General features: G+C 46.0%; 1 protein-coding gene across 1 annotated transcript in view; it reads left to right on the top strand.

Annotated features, from left to right (window-relative positions):
- The window catches only part of ABCA1 (ATP binding cassette subfamily A member 1), a 128,475-nt gene that overhangs the window by 19,458 nt on the left and 88,476 nt on the right, over window positions 1-20,541 (top strand). The window contains 4 exon segments of the mRNA XM_025433156.3: window positions 746-889; window positions 9,715-9,808; window positions 13,995-14,136; window positions 15,425-15,543. Of these exon segments, the coding sequence (XP_025288941.3) occupies window positions 824-889; window positions 9,715-9,808; window positions 13,995-14,136; window positions 15,425-15,543 (421 nt within the window). The 5' untranslated portion in view covers window positions 746-823.

The raw sequence follows: 20,541 nt of genomic DNA, 5'->3' as shown, positions 1-20,541 counted from the left end.
GTGGCTTTCCGGATTGGGAAACTGCTTTATGGGTGGTGCTGTTTATCATTTGAAGGACAACAACTGTGCAGCCAGATGAAAATGTCGTCCGCGGCAGATTTCAAGGAATAGCATAAATTACTCCAGATTCGAGGCCAGATTTGTAAATGCCGCTGACATTTTACGTGAAGGGAGGCATTTTCTTAGAGAGGTGAGGCAGGTGTCTGGGATTGCAGGATGCCAGGATGCCATTTCCAACCTCAGCGTTCGGACCAGCCACTTAAGTCTGTTTTCTTTTCTTTTTTTTAAAATTTTATTTATTTATTCATGAAAGACACAGGTAGAGAGAGAGAGAGAGAGGCAGAGACACAGGCAGAGGGAGAAGCAGGCTCCATGCAGGGAGCCCGACGTGGGACTCGATCCCGGGTCTCCAGGATCACGCCCTGGGCTGAAGGCGGCGCTAAACCGCTGAGCCACCCGGGCTGCCCTTAAGTCTGTTTTCTTAAGTGCATTTTTCATTCCCAGACGATCACACCAACGGAGCTAAAATGATTAGGATTATAATGACTGGCTTGCAGGCCGCCGCCAGGAAACCTCCAGCAAGCATCCCTGTGCAGGGAGAACCCTGGGGCCAGCAGCTGGGGCCTCGGGACCTCCGGAGAGCCATTAGGCCCCCGATCCGGGGGCTGAGGTCTCAGGTGAGGGGGCTGGCGTTTGGCTTCGCCGCGGTGACTGATAGCTGCTCCCCTCCTGCTTTATCTTTCAGTTAATGACCAGCCACGGCGGCCGCCTCCACGGGCCCCCGAGCCACACGCACGGTGCTGGCGCCGCCCGCTGAGCCGACATGGCCTCCTGGCCTCAGCTGCGCCTGCTGCTGTGGAAGAACCTCACCTTCAGAAGAAGGCAGACAGTAAGCGGGGGTCTCTCGGGTGTAGGGGAGGCGGTTCTCCTCTGCTTTTCCTCGTGGTTTTGAGTTGGGGTCTGGAGGGGGGAGGACAGGGAATCTCCTTGGTTTTCTCAAAGGGATGGAGTGAACGTGGCCCTCGGGGGCGCAGGTCCGCGTGGGCCTGACGCAGTCGCCCTGTTGCTCATCGGACGCGGCAGATGAGCAGCCAGGCCGAGAGGGAGCTGGAGCTTGTGCGGGTGCCCAGGCGGGAGCTCTGGCCTCCGGCGTCTGGCAGACCGTTGTCCCTGAGCAGCCCACTCTGTCCGTTTGCTGCAGCCCTGGGGGCCACCTGGGGGCTCTCCAAGAGCACCCGAAGGGCCCCTGGACTGCTGGGAGGTGAGAGCGAAGTGAGTTGACGGCCCAGCCCTCCCAGAGGGCCTGGGTCTCCTGAGCGTCCGTGTGGACTCACGCAGGCAGCTCTGCCGGCAAGCCAGGAGGAATACGAAACTGAGATTTGTTTGGTTTCTCTGGAGGGTTCTAAGTCATTCACCTCCTGGATGGGACGCAGAATCCTGTGCGCAATCCTGAGACGATCACCTTTAATGCTCGGGTGAATGGGGGCGGTACACCGAGGAAGGGGCAAGGCTGTGAGGCCTGCCGACGTCCCTGAAGCTCGGACATCAGCGCTTGGCTTGTCTCCGAACACTCGTAGACACCCCATCTGGTCTGCACGGCTCTGTAGCTGCCTGCTTCTTCTTCTTATTTTTTTATTCTTTTTAAGATCTATTTGTTTATTTTAGAGAGAGGGAGTGTGGAGGCCGGGGGGCGTTGGAGGACAGAGGGAGAGAGAGTCTCAAGCAGACCCCACGCTCACTCAGCACAGAGCCTGCTGTGGGGCTCGATCTCACGACCCTGACATCTTGACCTGAGCCGAAATCAAGAGTCGGCCGCCCCACTGACCGGGCCACCCAGGCGCCCCTGTAGTTGGCTGTTAAACCCGTTTCCTGCCCTGCTTTTTTTTTTTTTTTTCTGAGTTCTAAGCCTGTGTCCCCACTGGGCTATCTTAACTAAGCTTAACATGTCTATAACCAAAATGATCGTCTTTCTTAGGCACGAAGAGCTATAAGAGACCTCTGAGAGACTTAAGTGTTTCTTAAACTAGAATAACACTTGGACCTTCTTTAGAAGAAAACAAAAATGTCAAGGTCCCCTTGTGTTCACGAGATTTCTTTTTTATTGTAACGTTTCTTAGATGTGTACATATGTGAAACTAGATATAAGCCTCTGCTCTTATAGGCTGTTATACAACCAAATGACCCCTGCATACTTACAAATTAAATGCAAACAAAATTGCAAAGCCAATACAATTCAAATTAACATTGTTAATGGAGTAAGACAGCTGCCAATGTTCAGCTGAAACCCAAAGTGTAAGTGGTAATGTGAATATGGTAGCAAATGCTGTAATGCTGATTCTTCTGAGTTTGGACAGTCTCTGTTACTATGTGCTAACAACGATTCCATTCTTCAACCACTTTTCCAGTGACCTTCCTTTGATGTCATTTGGCTTTCATTTGCTCCAGTCTCCTCATTTATAAATTGCATCTGCATCTGTTCCTTTCTCATTAGTTGGCTACAATTATATTGGTGCCAACACAATCACAGACACAAATATAAACTTAGGCTTTCAAATTTTATGCCAGAAGTAGTTACAAAGTAGGCATTCAGAAAATTCGGTTATGTTTATTTGAATTTGTTTAGATGACCATTGAAATGAAAACACAAAATGTTTAAAATCCTCAGAGACCTCATATTTAACCCCTCATTGAAATATAGGTTTTCCAGTCTGAGAAACGATGATGATTTTTTTTTTTTAGCCCCTTATGTTACAAGTGTGGACCTATATCTTAAAATCATTAGTCAGAGACTAGAATCTATGTATTGTATCTGTCTTGGTGATGACAGTAATAGTGAAATATAATATTATATAATATAATGAAAGCAAATAGAATGAGCTTCCATGTGCTAGGCCCTTAAGTGGGTTATTAATTGGACTTTAGGACCCCACGAAGTACTATTATTTCCTTATGTTATAGCTGGGATACTTGAAGTACAGAGAGAGTTTAAGTAATCCACGTGATGTCCACACTGCTAGTCAGGAAGCACACACAGGATTCACATTTAGATAACCCGACTCTAACATTGGTACTCTAAATCACTATGTCAAATTGCTTTTCAGTAGTATCATTATTTTTTCTATTTCAGCCTCAAAATCTTGATGTTTCTGAGCTTTTGCTTGCCTTTGCTCCTGTTTCTCACGGCTGTTCCCACGTCCTGGGTGTTTCCAAATCCTATGTATTCATCACCTGCCCTCACTTCTTAACTTCATGTGGTCCAGGTCCTCTGCGTCGTCTCATCCTGGTGGCAACAGCTCACATGATGGGAAACCATCTCTGCCGTAGTGTGTCTATTAGCCACCGAGTGGTGGAAAGCATTGTATCATCTTAACAATGAAAGCAGAGCCCAGGGGCAGTCCAGCCCAGAGCTCTCATTTCATGGATGAGAACACTGAGACACAGAGCAGAGGAGAGATTTCCCCAAAGTCCACCAAGGAATCAGGAGCTCAGGGTACTGGAATAGGAGGTGGGGTTGGGCCATCCAGACTGGGCCAGCTTCCACGGGTCTTGAGCTTGTTGCTTCTAGTTTAGTATTGCTTGTGAGTTTAAAAAGAGTTAAGATTAGAGAGATAGGCAGGCTTAGTCAAAAGCAACTGGTAGCCTTATGGAAGTTGTTGGCGGAAGTAAAGATACAGCATCCTGACCCAAAAGGGCTTTTCTGGATGATACACCACAAGCCTATTAGCATGTGCTTCTTCACTTCCTGATATGAAATGTATTTTGCTGAACCAAAAAAAGTGGTGGTTTATTTCAGGTTACAGATGCTTAGATTGTTAGAGTTGGAAAGACCTGGCCTGAGCCTTATACAGTTGATAGAACTGGGATTCCAGGTGGGGGTGGAGGGTGGGCAGGGGGGTCCAGGGTGGGTTAGTCATGGAAGTGGCACCAGAACCAGTTTCTTGGTGGCCCTGCAGGCTTGCCCTTCCTCCCTCCCTCCCTCCCTCCCTCCTCCCTCCCTCCCTCCCTTCCTTCCTTCCTTCCTTCCTTCCTTCCTTCCTTCGCTTTATCTGCACTGAAGGTTTAATGCCCATGGATCTGAAATGCTTACTGGTAGCTACTTCCCAATCCACCTGGCTTGGCTTTCTAGATTATATTGTTGAGACAGTGGGACCTGTTAAGGGTTTTGGTCCCACTTTGTTAGCTCACACAGTCAGAACCAGCCCTGCCCACTAGGCAGGGGAAAAAGCTCCATGATAGTTCTTGCCCACAATGTGTGGAAAATCATTGCTCATTTCCCATTTTCTCAGATCCTAGAGTATACGCACTTGGGGCCAGAGCCCAGCACCCAGCACCCAGGATATGCTTAAAAAGTATTTGCTGAACATGTGGTAAATGTGTCAAATGGGCCATTCATTTGCAGGTCTCAAGCAGGCTCCCTTGTTGTAGGGACCTTGGGAGCTGCTGCCAGGAAGCATGTGTTAAAGCTGGGAGCTGAACAGTATACCCCAGAATAACCCGGTTGAAAGGCAGCATTTGCCCTTTCTCTCTGTGTCCTTGTTTGCTGACGAATCCTGGGGAACCTCTCTTGTGCCCCCACTGTCCCCTCATGGGGACCATCTACCAGGGCTAGCTTCCGTTGTTTCTGTTGGGCAAAGAATACACTGAGTTGCGAAAGTTGAAAATCGGTGCAAAGGTCAGTTTGGGTCCAAAGTAACGGTTAACTTGTGTGGGTGGCAGTCATTCAGCCAAACAGGCCTTGGGACAGGAAGGGTGAGGGGCTTCAGAGTTCTCAGGATCCTCATCTGGTTTCAGGCTAAGCCAGAGGCCAAGGTCCCATGGAACAGATGGGACAGTGTGGCCATATAGCCTCTCTTTTTTGCCTTTGCTTTTAATTTTCTCCAGTAGAACTGATTAACCATGTGGTTGGTTTTCTCAGGTAACTCTAATTTTTGCATAGGGGATCAATATTTGGACATTGGTTAATGGTAAGGAATAAACTATCAAATAAGTAAAAATTAGAATTCCTCATTGAAGAGCCATTAGAGAATTTTCCAGGGTAGATGAAGAATTTCCACATTCCCTCCCCACTTCCAGTTTCAATGTACACATTTCTCCCTTGTCCTTGTTCCTGGCCTGGTAGTGACAGTTCAAATTCAGATAGTAATTCTCATTGTTATTTAATTCTAATTCAGTTCTGATTCCAGCTTGGCCATCATATGCCTCAATGGCTAAAGGAAACTCATTTCTCTTGAGTTTTAGTTTCATCTCCTGTGGCATGGAGAAAGTTAGAACACATAGCCACTTATGTTTCATTTGGATAAATATTTATTGAGCGTCTCCTGCATGTGGGACAGTGTGCTGGGTGTACAGTGGAGAAGCAGGCATGTAGACACGATCCTTGCCTCACAGAGCATACCTTTCAGTGGGGGAAGCAGAGATGAAACACGTGATCACAGGAGTAAAAATAAAATAACAAACTGTGATAGGTGTTAGGAAGAAAATAAATCAGACAAACTCTGTGGCACTGTGTTAGATACCACCAGGCTATGGATAGGGTCTTAATTTAGAATGGAAAGTTATGACATTTAAGCTGAGAGCCCTGAAGTTCAAGCCGAAGATCAGGAGCTCAGAGATGAGAAGCACCGTATTCCAGGTAGAGAGCTAGAAGATGTGAGGGCCATGGGGCCTAATGCATGTTCCTGAGTCAAAAACAGAAAAGCCGGTGGACGCTGGTGTAGTGAATGAAGACTGGCCGGGGATGAGTTGGGGATTGGCAGGGCCAGATCATGCCTGGCCTCGGAGCTGGGAAAGGGCAGTTGAATTTTATTTTATATGCAAAAGAAGTCTCTGAGGTGGATGGGTCATGATGATCAGATTGTGTGGTTCTTGCCACTTGAGAGGACTTGAGTGACAATAGCACAAGGAGACTATTGAAATCATCACATATGTATCATTTTATGTTCTGTTTTCTTCTTTCATTTGACATTATTTGGTATGTATGTTCCTGTATTTCCAAATAATCTTCATAGTTAATAATAATGATTCTTGATGTGTAGACTGCCTCTTGTAGTTTTGAAATATATCTATTATCTTCTTAAATTTCAAAGCAGTTCTGAGAGGTATGCGTTAAAATTTCTGTTTCACAGGTAAAAAAAAGTGTCATAAATTTGGAAGTTAGTAAGAGAAGGATCTTTTGGCCCCAAATCTACCATGGCAGGATGCCAGTGACACTCCTGCTAGTTTTATAGCAATTCATCAATGCAGTTTTTATTCGATAAGTTTATATCCTATTGCCAACATTTGGATGTTTATTTATCACCTCTCTGGGCCTCAGGGTCCTCATCTGTAAAATGGATGCAAAAGCACATGGGGGTCAGTAGAGCTGGGATCAAGTGCTGGTGCACTCTTTTACCAGGTTATGGGTAATAGGTTCTTTAAATCTTAGCTTCATGGTAACAGTTCAACTTATGAGAATTAAATATTAGAGATGAGATGTATAAAAAATCTCTGGTATATTATTAGTAGGTGCTCAGTATCAGCTGTAACTGTTATAAATCTATAGGCCATGTGTTGGTTTTATCTCTTTGGGACCATTTGGTGTTTTTTGACCTTCCCACCTTGGCCACCTGCTGTGTCACTGCCATGTGGCCTCTGGAATTGGGCACAACTAGCTGTTAATGTTAACTCTGCCTCTGTCTCCATGACTTGCCCCTTCTTGAGCTTTAGCCCTGCCACATATAAAATGGGGACAGTACTGGTTCCTACATCAAAGGTTGTTTGGAAGGTTAATTGAAATACTCCGTATGTAATGTGCCTACTACATATTGGACTCTAAATAAATGGTAGCTTCTGTTATCCTAAGTGTACAAATGGTAGCTTCATCATGCCACGGTTGATGACTGTTTATCTTCTTTATACTCTTTGTTTAGTTTAGTTCTTGTTTTTTTTCCTGAATTCATTATTCTTTTCTGAGTTCGTTCAGTTATGCCATTTTTAAAAAGCTTCATTCCTGTTTGTTAATATTTGGAAGTGATTTTATTTAGCTGTAAGCTTGTAATGCCTTCACTTTTGTGTTCTGCTTTTTTTCACTTAATATTATATGGTTAATAGTGTCTGTGTTTCATAGATGTAATGACAGCATAATATATCGTCCAATAGATGTACTGTAATTTAATCATTTCCCCAGTGCTGTGCAACTAAGTTGTTTCCAATATTTTGCAATTACAGTGTTTCAGTGGATGAATAACTTCACGTATATAGCTTTTTGATATTATAAATTTAGTGCTGTAGGATGAATTCCTGTGCATATTACTTGGTCAAAGAGGATAAGCATGTCTTTTGAATATGTATGGCCAAGTTGCTTTCCCAGAGGGCTCAACTGATTTATATTTCTATATTTATTATTTTATAAACTTTAGTTCATTCTCTTACTCAGTGAATGGTTTTTAAGCTTTTATATGTGGCAGACTTAGTGAGAAGAAAGTGACAGGGTGGGGTGGGGGGGAAGTCCTTTCTAAATAGGGCCCTGCTGTGCCAAGTGCTGGTGAAGGCACCCAGTACCTGGGAGATACCAAGGAGGGATTTCCAACTCTGCTGGTAGGGGAGACCAAATATCATTTGAAAGCTTGGAAATTTCGGTGTGTGTTACCTCTTTGGGACTATTTGCAGAAATATTAGGAAGACCAGCCACGTCTTTGGTCTTGGAGACTCCATTGGCAGTACGCTTTCTTCCAAAGAGGGACCTGTCCCCCCCCCCCCCCGCCCCTTCGCCACCGTGTGCTATCAAATAATATAAACTCTTCTTCATGGTTATATGCTAACGTGGATTTTTGTTCCATTCGAGAAGTAATACATGCTCATTATGGAAAATTTAGGAAACACAGGAAAGTATTTTGAAAAAATCACCTGTGTTCTTGTCACCTCAGTACATCTACTATTATCATCTTTGTTTTTCCTTCCAAAAAGAAGATTTAAGAAAGAGTTTAATGGGTAATCATATCAAAGGTTTTTGGAAATTAAAAATGGGTTATTTAAAATAACAAAATTCAACACAAATGATAAATAAAAAAGTAAAAACAATTTGAAACACCAGCAAGAGCAGAGAAGTTTAATTAATTATGATCTATTCACGGGATGGAATATCAAAATGGCCATTAAAATCCATTTATTAAAGAGAATATTTTATGTCCTGGAAAACATTCCCATCATAATGTTAACTGAAAAAAGCAAAATACAAAATTATATATGCTCTATAATGTCAGTTTTGTAGAGAAAAGTATTCATGTAGGAATAGAAAAAAGAAAAATATTAATAGAGGTTTTTGTTAGCTCAGTTTACTAGGGATTATCTTTGGAAAGTAGGATTAAGGGTGATTCCTCTGTACTTGTTTCTACTTTTCTAGATTTTTTTTTTAATTTCGAATTTTCCACAATAAAAATGTATGGACTTAAAGACCAAGAAAAAAGAATTCTGTTTGAATAAAAGGGGAGGATTTTGGGCCAGAGTTCTTGGCTTTCTGACTCTGCAGCCACAGTTGTAATTACTCTTAACCACAAGGCCCCATGACTCTTCTGGGCTCTTTGGTGTTCATCCTAATTGGAACCTCAGAGTCTAGCAACAAAGGGAATGAAAGCGGTGAGAGTCTTTGGGCAGTGTACCTAGTTGTCTGAACACCCTTGGTTCAATTAAATTATGTCTAATGATTTCCATCCTGTCCCTGAGCTTGTTTATCCCCTGGTAACTCACTGAGGCAAGGTTTTCCTTTAGAGACACTGCATTGTTTTACCCAGTGGATCGTGCTTGCTTAGGAGTTTAATGATCTAACCCACTTGAGAAGATCTAACCCACTGAGGCCTTAGTAGATGCAGCAGAAGAACTTTGCACTTTTCCCAGCTCTTTCCAGTCGTGGAGACGCACAGGTCAATGTGGAGCCCTGTGTCCATTTCCGTTGTCCTCTGGAGCCTTCTCCTCAGCCCCGCGGGGAGGCAAGTTGTGTGCGTTTCAAGGAGCCAAGGTGGGGGCGCCGCGTTGAGCCCCGCAGGCTGCTCCACCCTTTCCTTTCCACAGAGGGTCCTTCCCTACCTGACACTGCCCTCGGGCTGGGAGTGCAAAGCTGACTCCCTGCTTGCCCTCAGCTTCCTCAAACTGCCCCAGGAAGCCAGTGACCAGGAAGCCAGTGACAGATGAGGACAGGCTGGCGGAGAAGGCCCTGGGAGGACTATGCATGCGATGCTGTTACAGGGGAAGGGCTTCTCCGCAGCCTGAGAGATCAGAGGGTCTTGAGGAACGAAGATTAAGTAGAGAGCCAGAGGATGCAGGGTAGGAGGGTTTTCTCTTTCTTTCTTTAAGATTTTTTTTATTTATTCATGAGACACGGCGGGGCGGGGGGGGCGGCGGCGGCGCGGGGACACAAGCAGGCTCCATGCAGGGAGCCTGATGTGGGATTCGATCCTGGGCCTCCAGGATCACACCCTGGGCCGAAGGCAGGCCTCTAACCACTGAGCCACCCGGGGATCCCCGGGTCTTCCCTTTCTTAAGGAGAACACAGAGGCACGGAAGGAGTATGTCATAACATGAGGGCCGCCAACAACTTGGCATTGCTAAAGCCCGGAGGGTGCTGGGAGAGGCCGGGAGCTGGTCAGTTGTTCGATGAGCGGCCCTAGGTTTCCCGGAGTCCAGTGGAGTCCGGCCTCCGAGTCGTAGATTCACAGTGCTCTCTGTCTTGCTCCCCCCCAGTGTCAGCTGTTGCTGGAAGTGGCCTGGCCTCTGTTTATCTTCCTGATCCTGATCTCCGTGCGGCTGAGCTACCCGCCCTATGAGCAACATGAGTGTGAGTATCCGCGCGCCCGCCCCAGGGCACGGTCTCCGGGAAACACTGCACCTGGGTTGGAACCGAAAAGCTCCTAAGTTTTTGATAAGGCGTGAACTCCGGAAACCATTTACGGTCCTAGAGAACGGTGATAACAGTAATGATAATAATAGCCAGCATCTGTTTCGTACATTTTAGATCATGAAAGTAAAATAAGCTTTACCTACCGCCAAGTCAGAGAGTGGGGGTTCGGCAAGCCGCCTGAGGCTCGGCCGGACCTCAGCTGTCATCTGGACGCTGCCAGGGCTTTTTCATATGCTTTGTCTTTTTTCATATGCACAGTTGTAAGTCAGGGACCAAAGCATTTGAAGCAGCATTTGTATAGAACTGCTCGGATTGACTACTATCATTTCACTTGACTGTCACAACAACCTCATATAATAGACCCTCGTTGTGAACATAGGCTTTAATTTCTTTTTTTTTTTTTTTTAAGATTTTATTTATTAATTCATGAGAGGCACAGAGACACAGGCAGAGGGAGAAGCAGGCTCTAATGCAGGGAGCCCAATGTGGAACTCGATCCAGGGACTCCAGGATCATGCCCTGGGCCGAAGGCAGGTGCTCAACCGCTGAGCCACCCAGGTGTCCCTAATTTCTTTTTTTTTTTTTTTTAATTTTTTTTTTGTCCCTAATTTCTTGATGAGTAAATTGGGACTCCAAAAAGCACAGGGACGTTCCTGAGGTCACACAGCTAATAAGTGACACAGGTGAAATCGAGCTCCGACCATCTGACTCTCGGTGATGTCAGGAGTTGCCTCTACAGTGAGGGTAGAAAATACAGTAGAGGCTAAGAGCCTGAGAGCCCTAGATGGCAGGTTCCCTGGGTTTGAATCCTGGCTTTGACACTTCCCAGGTATATCAGGTTGGGCAAGTGACCTAACTTCTCTGTACCTGAGTGTCCTCAACTCTGTCAAAGGGGGATGATGGCACCTACCCCCTGTGGTTGTCCCGAGTATTATTCTGTAATCACCGTCTTTGTCTTCTGGCTAGACTCACTAGATGGACTGTCTGCAGAAATGTCCCAGTGCAAAGGGTCAACGTTTATGTGGGAGGTTTATTTTTATTTAAAAAATTTTTTAATTGATTAATTTTTAAGATTTTATTTACTCATGAGAGACACAGAGAGCGAGGCAGAGACATAGGCAGAGGGAGAGGCAGGATCCCCACAGAGAGGGATCCCAATACAGGATGCAATCCCAGAACCCTAGGATCACGCCCTGAGCCAAAGGCAGATGCTCAACCACTGAGCCACCCGGGGTCCCTAACATGAGAGGTGTAATTGGGATCTCTGTTCCATTGCTTCAGTGACTTTTCCGACCAGTAGCCAGCTCCACTCACACCCTGCCAGCGGCACAGGCTTTTTTGCATGGTATGGTTTTTCAGGGAAGAGGGGGGTTAGGGTCACCTTTTAATAGTGTTCCTAGTCCGGTCCCATCTCTCTCAAAACACATAGGGGCAGTTATTTACCCGCTAATTTGCCAGTGCATATTATACATATTCAAGTTAAAAAAAAAAGGCCTCTGAAATTCACAAAACCTCAAGAACATCCTGCCAGATGTGATTTTTCTGATTTCCCCAGAAAGGAAAAGAGCATAAAATGAAATACACACTCAATTTGTAGGCCTGGGAGGTAATTCTGCTTTCTCTTTGGGTGCGCTAGAGATTAATGAACAAATGCACATTTGATTGTACTTTAGCATTACCCTAAGCTTCACTGAAGTACCCGTGTTAGGGAAGACTCAGCCTTTTTATCCGCTAGGCCGTGCTCTCAGGAATGATTGCAAGCAGGCAAGATGGTGTAGTGGAAATAGTGCAGACATTGGCATCAGACAAATGGGGGTTTGTTTGGATCCTTGCTACACTACTTGCTGAGGTCGTGATCTTGGGCAAGTTGAATTTTAACCCAGATCCCTCGCGATCTAGATGATAGATTCTCAGAAACATCAAATTCTTATACTTAGAGAAGGCAGATGAGATTTTTGCCCCTCAGCTGTGCACTTCTTGCATCCTTACCTCCTATTCTCACCCCCTTCCAGGGACCTAGCTAGAAGGGCAGAGAGCTAAGGTGAGGCTTGCAGAGGTGTCTGGTGTTTGGGAATGAAGGATTGATGTATAATTTCTTCTCCAGAAATCTTCCCTAGTTTGATCAAGAGCCATGAAGTTCCTAATCACTTCCCTGGGCCCTGGGAGTCCATTATGCTATCTGATTGTCATCCTGCCAAGTCCCATACTGCTTTTTTTTTTGTTTTTTGTTTTTTGTTTTTTTTGCAAATCTGGTGGGACCCAACCTATAGGGAAGGGTCTTTGTTGTACTCCCCAAAGATCAGCCCACAATAACTTCACCTCCATTGCCCTGTGCTGCCTGGACCAACACCACCCTATCTTTGGTGTCAGTATCTTCAGGAGGTTAAAGAGAATCCCTTGATTCTTCGAGTATTTGGTTGGATTACATAAACTTTTCCCTGTATGAGGAGCAGCTGACCTAGGCAAGGGACCTTGTTTGGTTTTCCTTGAACTATTAACAGGGAGATAAGGAGGTTGACTGAGTAAATGTTCAACAGGCCAGAGTCCCTGCAGAGGATGGCCACAGGGATCAGATCCTGTTACATCCTTGCTTTGGATGTGGCCTCTCCGGTTGGACTATGATAGAAGAAAAAGAAAAAACGACCCCAATGTTGGAAATGCAAAGGGTAGCTGGCTCTAGCTTATCTTCTGGGGGAGACTCTGTTAGCCCATCTGCACGAAAAGAGTAAGATAAATAAAACAGGATTCCTGCTTTGGAGGAAGGTGGTCACTGTGAGGTGGAAGGAGTGGTCCCAGTGGGACAGTAGCAGAGTGAGTACTCCCAACCAGAGTGCCGCAACAATCCTGGCGGGCTCCCTCACTGAGCCTTTGCCCTGTGCTGGCACTCTGTTACATGCTTTGCTGTAAGAACTCATGCCATACTCACTGCAGCTCTGTGAAGTAGATTGTATTTTTATCACCACTTTACAGATGGGGAAACTGAGTAACTTGGCCAAAGTTGCTACTTAGCAAGTTGCAGGCACTGGATATGAATCCCATAGGTCTGACCCCCCTCAGACCCCTACAGCAACACAGCTCTTCGTCACTTAGAGCCTTTTTTTTTTTTTTTTTTTTGATGGTTGTTAACTCTTTTAGGGTCATAGGTAACCCTGAGAATATGATGAAAGCTGGAGCCATGGCCTTTATGTCCAAAGGAATTCACACATGCTTGGTCCTTAGGTTATAGAGCGCTTGGTTCCAGGGCACATTTATCTTGATCCTCCTAAGTGGCACCTGTGGCAACTACCACAAACCCAAATGTACCTTTGACACCTAGGACCCACCCAAGTACTGCCAAACATGCTGTTTGTAAGGTGCTCTTGCATAATGAGGGGAAAGGAGAGTGAGGAGGTGACCAATGGGCTGGGTGGGGCCCATTGTTTTGATGAAGAACATAACAGCACTGACAACAAATGTAGCTTCACAGATGACATCTGACCCCAAGTTAGCATGTTTATCAGGTGTCCTTGAAGAGCCTGTGAGTGGCAGAGGAGGAGAAACTAATATGTTTGGCCAATGGAGGACCGTCAGAGGGGACTGAGGACGGCTGGAGTACAGGGGAAGCCTAAGGTCTAAGGGAAGGAGCATGGACTGGGATCACAGAAATGTGGGGTCCACTCCCAGTCCTGCCCACTGACTGCCCTGAGCACTCTTCACCTGCCACTTAATCTTGCTGTGGTTTCCTTAGAGCATGAAGGAATTGGATCAGGTCATTCTCAGGGCTCCTCCATGTCTCAGGCAGGTGAGGCAGGTGGTGGAAGGTGAAGTATGGGTAGTTAGGAACTTTCTGCATGCCAGGCCCTTCCGTGCATGGCCAGCTCTGCCCCTCTCATCATTTCCCCAAGGCTGAGGTCATGGAGCCCATTCTCCAGATGATGCAAGTAGATTAAGAACTACTATCTGATGCCAGGTTTCCAACTCAGGCTGGGGTCAGCTCAGAGGTGGCCAGTCTCTCTGGGATGTGAGGAAGGGGACAGATTTGGGATGGAGCAGTGTATGGGTGGAACCAAAAGAGATGAAGGTTCCATGAGACCGCTTCAAAGAACTAATGTTTCTTTTTGTGTTTTTCTTCTCAATTTCATAGGCCACTTTCCAAACAAAGCCATGCCCTCTGCAGGAACGCTTCCTTGGATTCAGGGGATTATCTGTAATGCCAATAACCCCTGCTTCCGCTATCCGACTCCTGGTGAGGCCCCTGGGGTGGTTGGAAACTTTAACAAATCCATGTAAGTACCGTATCAGGTTTTCTCTCCAAACTTGTCAGTTAATACGTTTCCTTCCCTTCTCAACCTCTGGAGGATTTTGAGTGGTTGAATTTGAGTGAAGTTGCTTTTGTAAAGATTTGAAGAATGAGGGCAGGGAGAGTGGCCGCCAGGATTTAAGACTGTGGGATCTTCCTTTGGCGCATTTTAGGGGTAACGATGAGTAGCTTTTATGACAATAAGAGTTGTGTGGTTGGGGGCATTCTTCCCCAAACTGGTCGGTAACGAGGGAAGGGGGAGACACGACACTGCAGCTCTGTCCGGTAATTAGCCTACTCACGTAGCCACATTTCCTGGGCATCTGAAGTGGCTGGTCAACAGCTGGGGGAGGTGGTACACAGATGTGCACAGGAGGGGCCCACGGCCAAGGCTGGGAGAGCCTGTTACTTTATTCCAGATTGGCTCTTACTCTGTCACTGCCCTGTCATGCCGCAGTGTCCCAACGCCTGCAGGTGTTCCTCTTCCCCAGGTGTGAGTTCCCTGAGGGCCAGGAGCTTGCTTCCTATGCTTTTGTATTCGTGGCTCCTGGCTTCAACACTGGACGTAAAGATGGACTTAATAAGTGTTTGCTGCACGAGCCATGGAAGATTCTTGGAACACACAGAACCCTGGCATGAGTTAGAGTGGACAGAGGACTGTGGGGGAGGTATCAGGACAGTTCCGAGGAAGCTGCAGCCAGGCCAGACAGGGCCACGTTGTAATATTCACAGACCTTAGGCTATGTCGCTTTCAGGGACCCCCTTCTTGAACACAAAAATATTAAGAATTTTATTTTATAACTGTGTTGGTACCAAGATGGATATAATCCAGGTTGGATTTTTTAATCATATATATTCATTCTGAATTTCATTTTTAATTCTGATTTTAAAAGACATTAAAAATTTGGGGGATCCCCAAGAGCATCCTGGGCCCTGGGCACTGTGTCTACTGTGTCTCATGGATAAGCTGGCTCTGGATATGTGTGTGTGTGTGTGTGTGTGATGGGGGAGCTGCTGGGCCTTGAAGGATCATAAGATTTGGTTGTGTGGACACCTGGGAAGAGCATTTGGGGCAGGGATGGTGGGTGGGAGGGCAGGAACGTCAGGTATTAGTGAAGCTGGGCGTGGGGAGCAGTAGGAGTGCCCAGCGCTGGCCCATGGAAGAAGACCTGGCTAGCCAGGCTGGGACATGTTTTCCTGGCAGGTACTTTCTTCAAGCTAGAGAGGCAGCTGGTCTAACCAGGGCTTTTCTTCTTTTCTTGCACCCCCTGCAGTGTGTCTCGCCTGTTCTCAGATGCTCAGCGGCTCCTTTTATATAGCCAGAAAGACACCAGCATGAAGGACATACACGAGGTTCTGATGACGTTACAGCAGGTTGAGAGTTTCAGTTCAAGTAAGCACAAGCCTTCTGTGTACGGGCTCATAATTGGAAGCTGACCTACACGGGGGTGAGACGGCAGCCCGGGTGGCCTGGCACTTGCGCCGTTAGCTCTTCCCTGGGGAGCTTTCTTCCCCGGTGGCTGGGCTGTACGGCCTCCCTGCAGGAGGCATTTGAGAAGAAACTAGGAAGACAATGCATGTGCCAGCCTCCTTGGGCAGACGGGAGAAAAATCATCAGACAGGAATGGCACAGGCCTGCCATGAGGACAAAAGTTGCTGCCAACTTCATTTTTTTTGGAGTTGCCCAGTTGGTTGCAGTGAATGGGCAGTTTTATAGACAGGGGGTAGTGAAGTGCACTGTAAGAGCAATTAAAGTTGCAGCTTGATATGGATACGTGAAAGTGAAGCCCTTATTTCTAGAAGGGAAATGCAGCTCATCTTCCACCTCGTCATTTGATTTTTTTGTCTGATGGGCACTGGAAGTCTCATCTTCTAGAAGTGAAGTCTTCATCTCTGATCCGATAGGTGCGCAGGTTGCTTCCTGCCCACCACTGAGGAAGGGTTGGAGGAACAGATGGTTTATTGCCCCGGGGCAGTGGCTGCAGGAGTCGTGGAGCAGCCTGCCAGGCGGTGGCCTACCCAGGGGATGGGGGGTGGTGGGAGCAGTCCCCTGGGTGCAGGCGGTCACGGCGTGCGTGGTAGAGAATTTAAAAGCAGTAGCGAAGCCGACGAAGAGTTGGTCTTTCTGTCATTACCATGTGCCCATGGTTCTAAGCAATGTCAGTCATAAATTACTCCCCATCATGGGCCAGCCGTTGCCACTGGTCCATCCAGGAAAGTACTTTTTACTCAGTTTGGTGTTTCAGGAGGGATAGGGAGGGTCAGCCTCTGCTGAAAAACCTCCCAGTTTGTGATCCACTTGGCAAAAAAAAGAAGTGTGTAAAGTGCTAGAGTTTCAACCAGGCTTGGAGCATTTTCTTGGGAAGACAGAACTGTGCTTTCCCTGGGCAAGAGAAGAGGCCGTGAGCAGTGTGGGACCTGATAGCACAGGGGGGGTTGTGTGTGGGTGGCAGGGAGTCGTGTCCTTCACCTCGGAGAAAGGTGTGGCTGTGCTTGGCCTCCTGGGTCAGCTGCGAGGAGCTCCTGGCTGGACCACTCTGGGCTGCGCGGCTTGGCCATCTGGGTGCTCTTTGCTCGTCCAGTAGGCCCCTAACCTTGCACCATGTCTCTGTCCCAGCATAGGACCCAGGGTTAGACACCAATCAAAGTCTCTGTCCTTTCTGATCTCCTGGAGGACCCCTGCCTGGCAGACCAGCGGCAGAGCTGGGGTTACCTCTCCTACTACTGAGGGACAGTGTGGCCCGTAGGAAAGAGTGCCAGGGTATATTACTTTGTAGCTTTGTGACCTTGTGACTAAGTCATCTAGGCCCTTTTAGGCTACTCTTCTCATCTGTAGAAGAGGACAGTAGGAGAACCTATCTCAGGATTGTTGTGAGGAATAAATGAGATAATGCATTAAATAATTGCTTAAAAACAGCACCGGGCACGTAGGAAGCACTTAGTGAATATGAGCTGCGATTATTTTGAATTGCAGTGGTGATGTCTTGGCCAAACCTTTTTTTTTTTTTTTTTTTTTGAGATTTATTTACTCATGAGAGAGAGAATGAGGCAGAGACATAGGCAGAAGGAGAAGCAGGTTCCCTGTGAGGAGCCTCATGTGGGACTCAATCTCTGGACCCCGGGATCATGCCCTGAGCCAAAGGCAGATGCTCAACCACTGAGCTACCTAGGCGTCCCTTGGCCAAACCATTTGACTCCTCTGAGCCTTCATTTCTTCATCTATAAAATAATAGGTAACTTGCAACGTAAAATGTCAAACCTGACACAGTGTCTGTCACATAACAGATGTTCAATAAATGGGAGCCACTCTTCTTCTTAGATGTCAGTGAGGCGTATCTGAGCGCCTGGCCTTGCTCCTCTGCCTCTTCATGGCTAGAGACACAGACTAACTGATGGGGCTAAGTTGTTAGAGTTTCAGATCCTAGTGGGGGCTTCGTTGGACACAGAAACAGTTTTCTTCTTTGAGCAACAGGAGACATGAGCTAGGGTGGAGAAGAGAAGACAAACGTGTGTCCAAAAAACTTTCTCTGGGAATCTCTGAAGAGAGGATCTCTTGTGAATTTGATGGTATCATATCAACACACCCAGCCCATTCCCTTCCCTGCCCTGCAGCTACTTCCTAAATAGCTCCTACCTTTCTTTGCCTGGCTTGCATCACTGAGCCAGGCCTTGGACTGGAGGGAAATGCACAGAAATGTTGCTTCTTCTTTGGTGAAATCAGTAGCTTTTTTGCCAAATTTGAATAGCACTCTAGGATTTCAGAGAGAATCCAAGGCTGGGTTCTGTCAGTGTAGATCTCGACCTGGAGACCTGTGTTTATCTGCACTGACAGCCCTACTCACAGTATAATGATGGGCTTAGCCCTCCTACATGGTCACTGTCAGAATTGGAAGCATCTGTGGCCTGGAGTCTTGCCCTCATCAACCTTCTCTACGACACACCCACTTCCTGCAGTGGGACTTAACCTCTCACATGGCAGCTCATTTTGGATATTAATAGCTCTGATCAGCACAAAATATTCACTACCCTGCTATACCATGAGGCTAATTCAATTTCCCTTGAAATATTTAAAGACAGCTCTTGTGTTTTTTTTCCCTTTTCTTCATGAAGTCTTTGATTTTTTTTCTAGGCTAAACATCCTCCATTCCTCTTCTGGAATGTTTTTTCCTCCCTGGTTTCTGCCCCTCCTCTGGTTGTGTTTTACTGTGTTTATGTCTTCTTTGTAGTTTATCAGAAATTACAACAGTATTCCAGCACAGATTAGAAAGGGATTTTTTTTGCTTGCCCCGTTCTGAGCACCATATTTCTGTTAATGCAATATGAGATTGCATTAGACTTTTTGGCATCCACGTCACACTGTTGACGCCTATTCTGTCTGCAGTCAACCAACATTACAGTCTTTTAAATGCACAGTATTGCAAGTTACTTGTTCTCCATTTCTTAATCATGCTGTTGGCCATTTAAACCCAAAGGGAAAACAATCTGTTTCCTTTCTGTTTTACATTTTTAAATTCCCTGTGTCATTTCTGTCCTACCCAAACCATTTTCGATTCTGATTTTGCCATGTGTATATTTGCTGCTGTTTATTGTTTCCTGTCATGAAGGAATTTGATAAATAGCTCTCTTTGTTCTCATCCAAGTCATTAATTATTGCGAACCAAGGCTTGAGGTTTGGATCAGTCCACTGGAGACTAATCATGCCTTTGGACACTACCACTCAGACTCTTACAGATTCACCAGCCTATGATGTCATCAGTGCTGGGCCCCTGCCCTGTGATCTACTTGGAGGATTTGTGATTTCCTTCAGCTCGAATCTGCTAGATTCACTGGACTGTCCACAGAATAATTTGTGGATGTGGGGATCTCTACTCAGGTACTATCTTCTAATCCCATGGTTTCCGGGGCCTGAGCATCGTTTTATTTCTACTTATTGGATGAGACCTTAGAGGTCTTTTTGTTCACTTATAGATGAAGGGGTTGACTAATTTAGTCATTAGCCAATACTTATTATTCTAGGTGCTGGGACACAGAGCTGTACACCACAAAAGGCCCCTGTTCATATGTAACTTCTACTTTAGGAAATAATCTGATCCAGAAGGGGGAATGACTTTTCCAAATTTGCACAGCCACCATAGGTTGTTCTAGGAATGGAATACAGCTAAATGTCTGCTGCTCCATGAAATTCTCTTTCTATAGTGCTATCTTAGGCTGTCCTAAGTAATCTTTCAATTGAGAAGATCTCTAGTTTTAAGAACTAAATCACAGATAAGTCTAATTATTCTTGAAACTATCCTAATGAGAAACCCATGTAGGAAGCCTTACAGAGGAGCATTACCCTGTTTTCTCATCACTGAAACTTTTGGGGACATTTAATTATTTTCTTCTTAAACCTTTACCTACACAGGTTGAGCAGTGGTTAAATTAAAGTTTGGGAGTCCATGTGAGGAGCGTTCATTCTTCCTAAGTTCCTATCATGACTGCAACAGTGGAAATGTAAAAATTGGACGAATTCTCAGGAACCATAGAAGAAGTGACAGGTTTAGATTCTGTTTCTGAGATGCAGACTGGCAAGGATGAGTGAGTCTCTGACTGAGTTTGATGTAGTATCTGAGATTGTTATTTCAAGCAGTATACAGATGACAGCTTTTAGTTTTAACTCATATCAAATTGCACCTTCATGGGCGTTGTTGCTTAGGAGGATGTTAAACAAGAAGTTCAAGAGTATACTGTTTTATGTGCATGTGGTGGAACTTGTGAGAGCGGTTTGTAAATGATAGAAAATTGGAAAATGCTGATATAAGAGAAAGAATTTGGGGCTTTGTGTTAAAATTTATTTTGGGAACAAATTCAGGCTTGACCTCTCATCATCTGTGAACCATGGGCATGTTTAGATTTTCTCTGACCCTCAGTTTACCTAGAAACTAGAGATTAGCTGCCCCAAGGGTCATTGAGCATTAGATCAGATGACATCCCGGGAGCATGGCACATAGTCGACACACAATAAGTCTGAGTTGGCTCATCTCCCCTTCTGTTCCTGGCTGACTGGTTTTTAACCAATTTGTTCGATCTCTTTGGGCCTCGACTATCCTTGTCTTGAAATTGGGACTTTGGCAAAACAACCTGAAAATGTTTCATCTCGGAACCTTGGTCAGTACTTGGATGGGGGGGATCATCTGGGACTAAGCATTGATGTGGGCTATGCCCTAGACTGTGGTTCTTGAAGGCAGGACGGGGTCTCGTTCATGGTTCTACCTCAAGCATTAGCATAGTAGCAGGCACTTGGCAAGCAATTGGGGGATCTTGGTGGCATAAAATACCTTTGTGGAGAGAAAATACCACCCCTTTCTCCTTTACAGAGTGTTTTAAGGGTCAGGTGAAAGTGCTGGAAGAG

This window comes from Canis lupus, chromosome 11 (assembly GCF_003254725.2).
Source record: "Canis lupus dingo isolate Sandy chromosome 11, ASM325472v2, whole genome shotgun sequence".
NCBI classification, from domain to species: domain Eukaryota; kingdom Metazoa; phylum Chordata; class Mammalia; order Carnivora; family Canidae; genus Canis; species Canis lupus.
The sequence above is the reverse complement of the archived record's forward strand: the minus strand, read 5'-3'. Positions and strand labels throughout refer to the sequence as shown.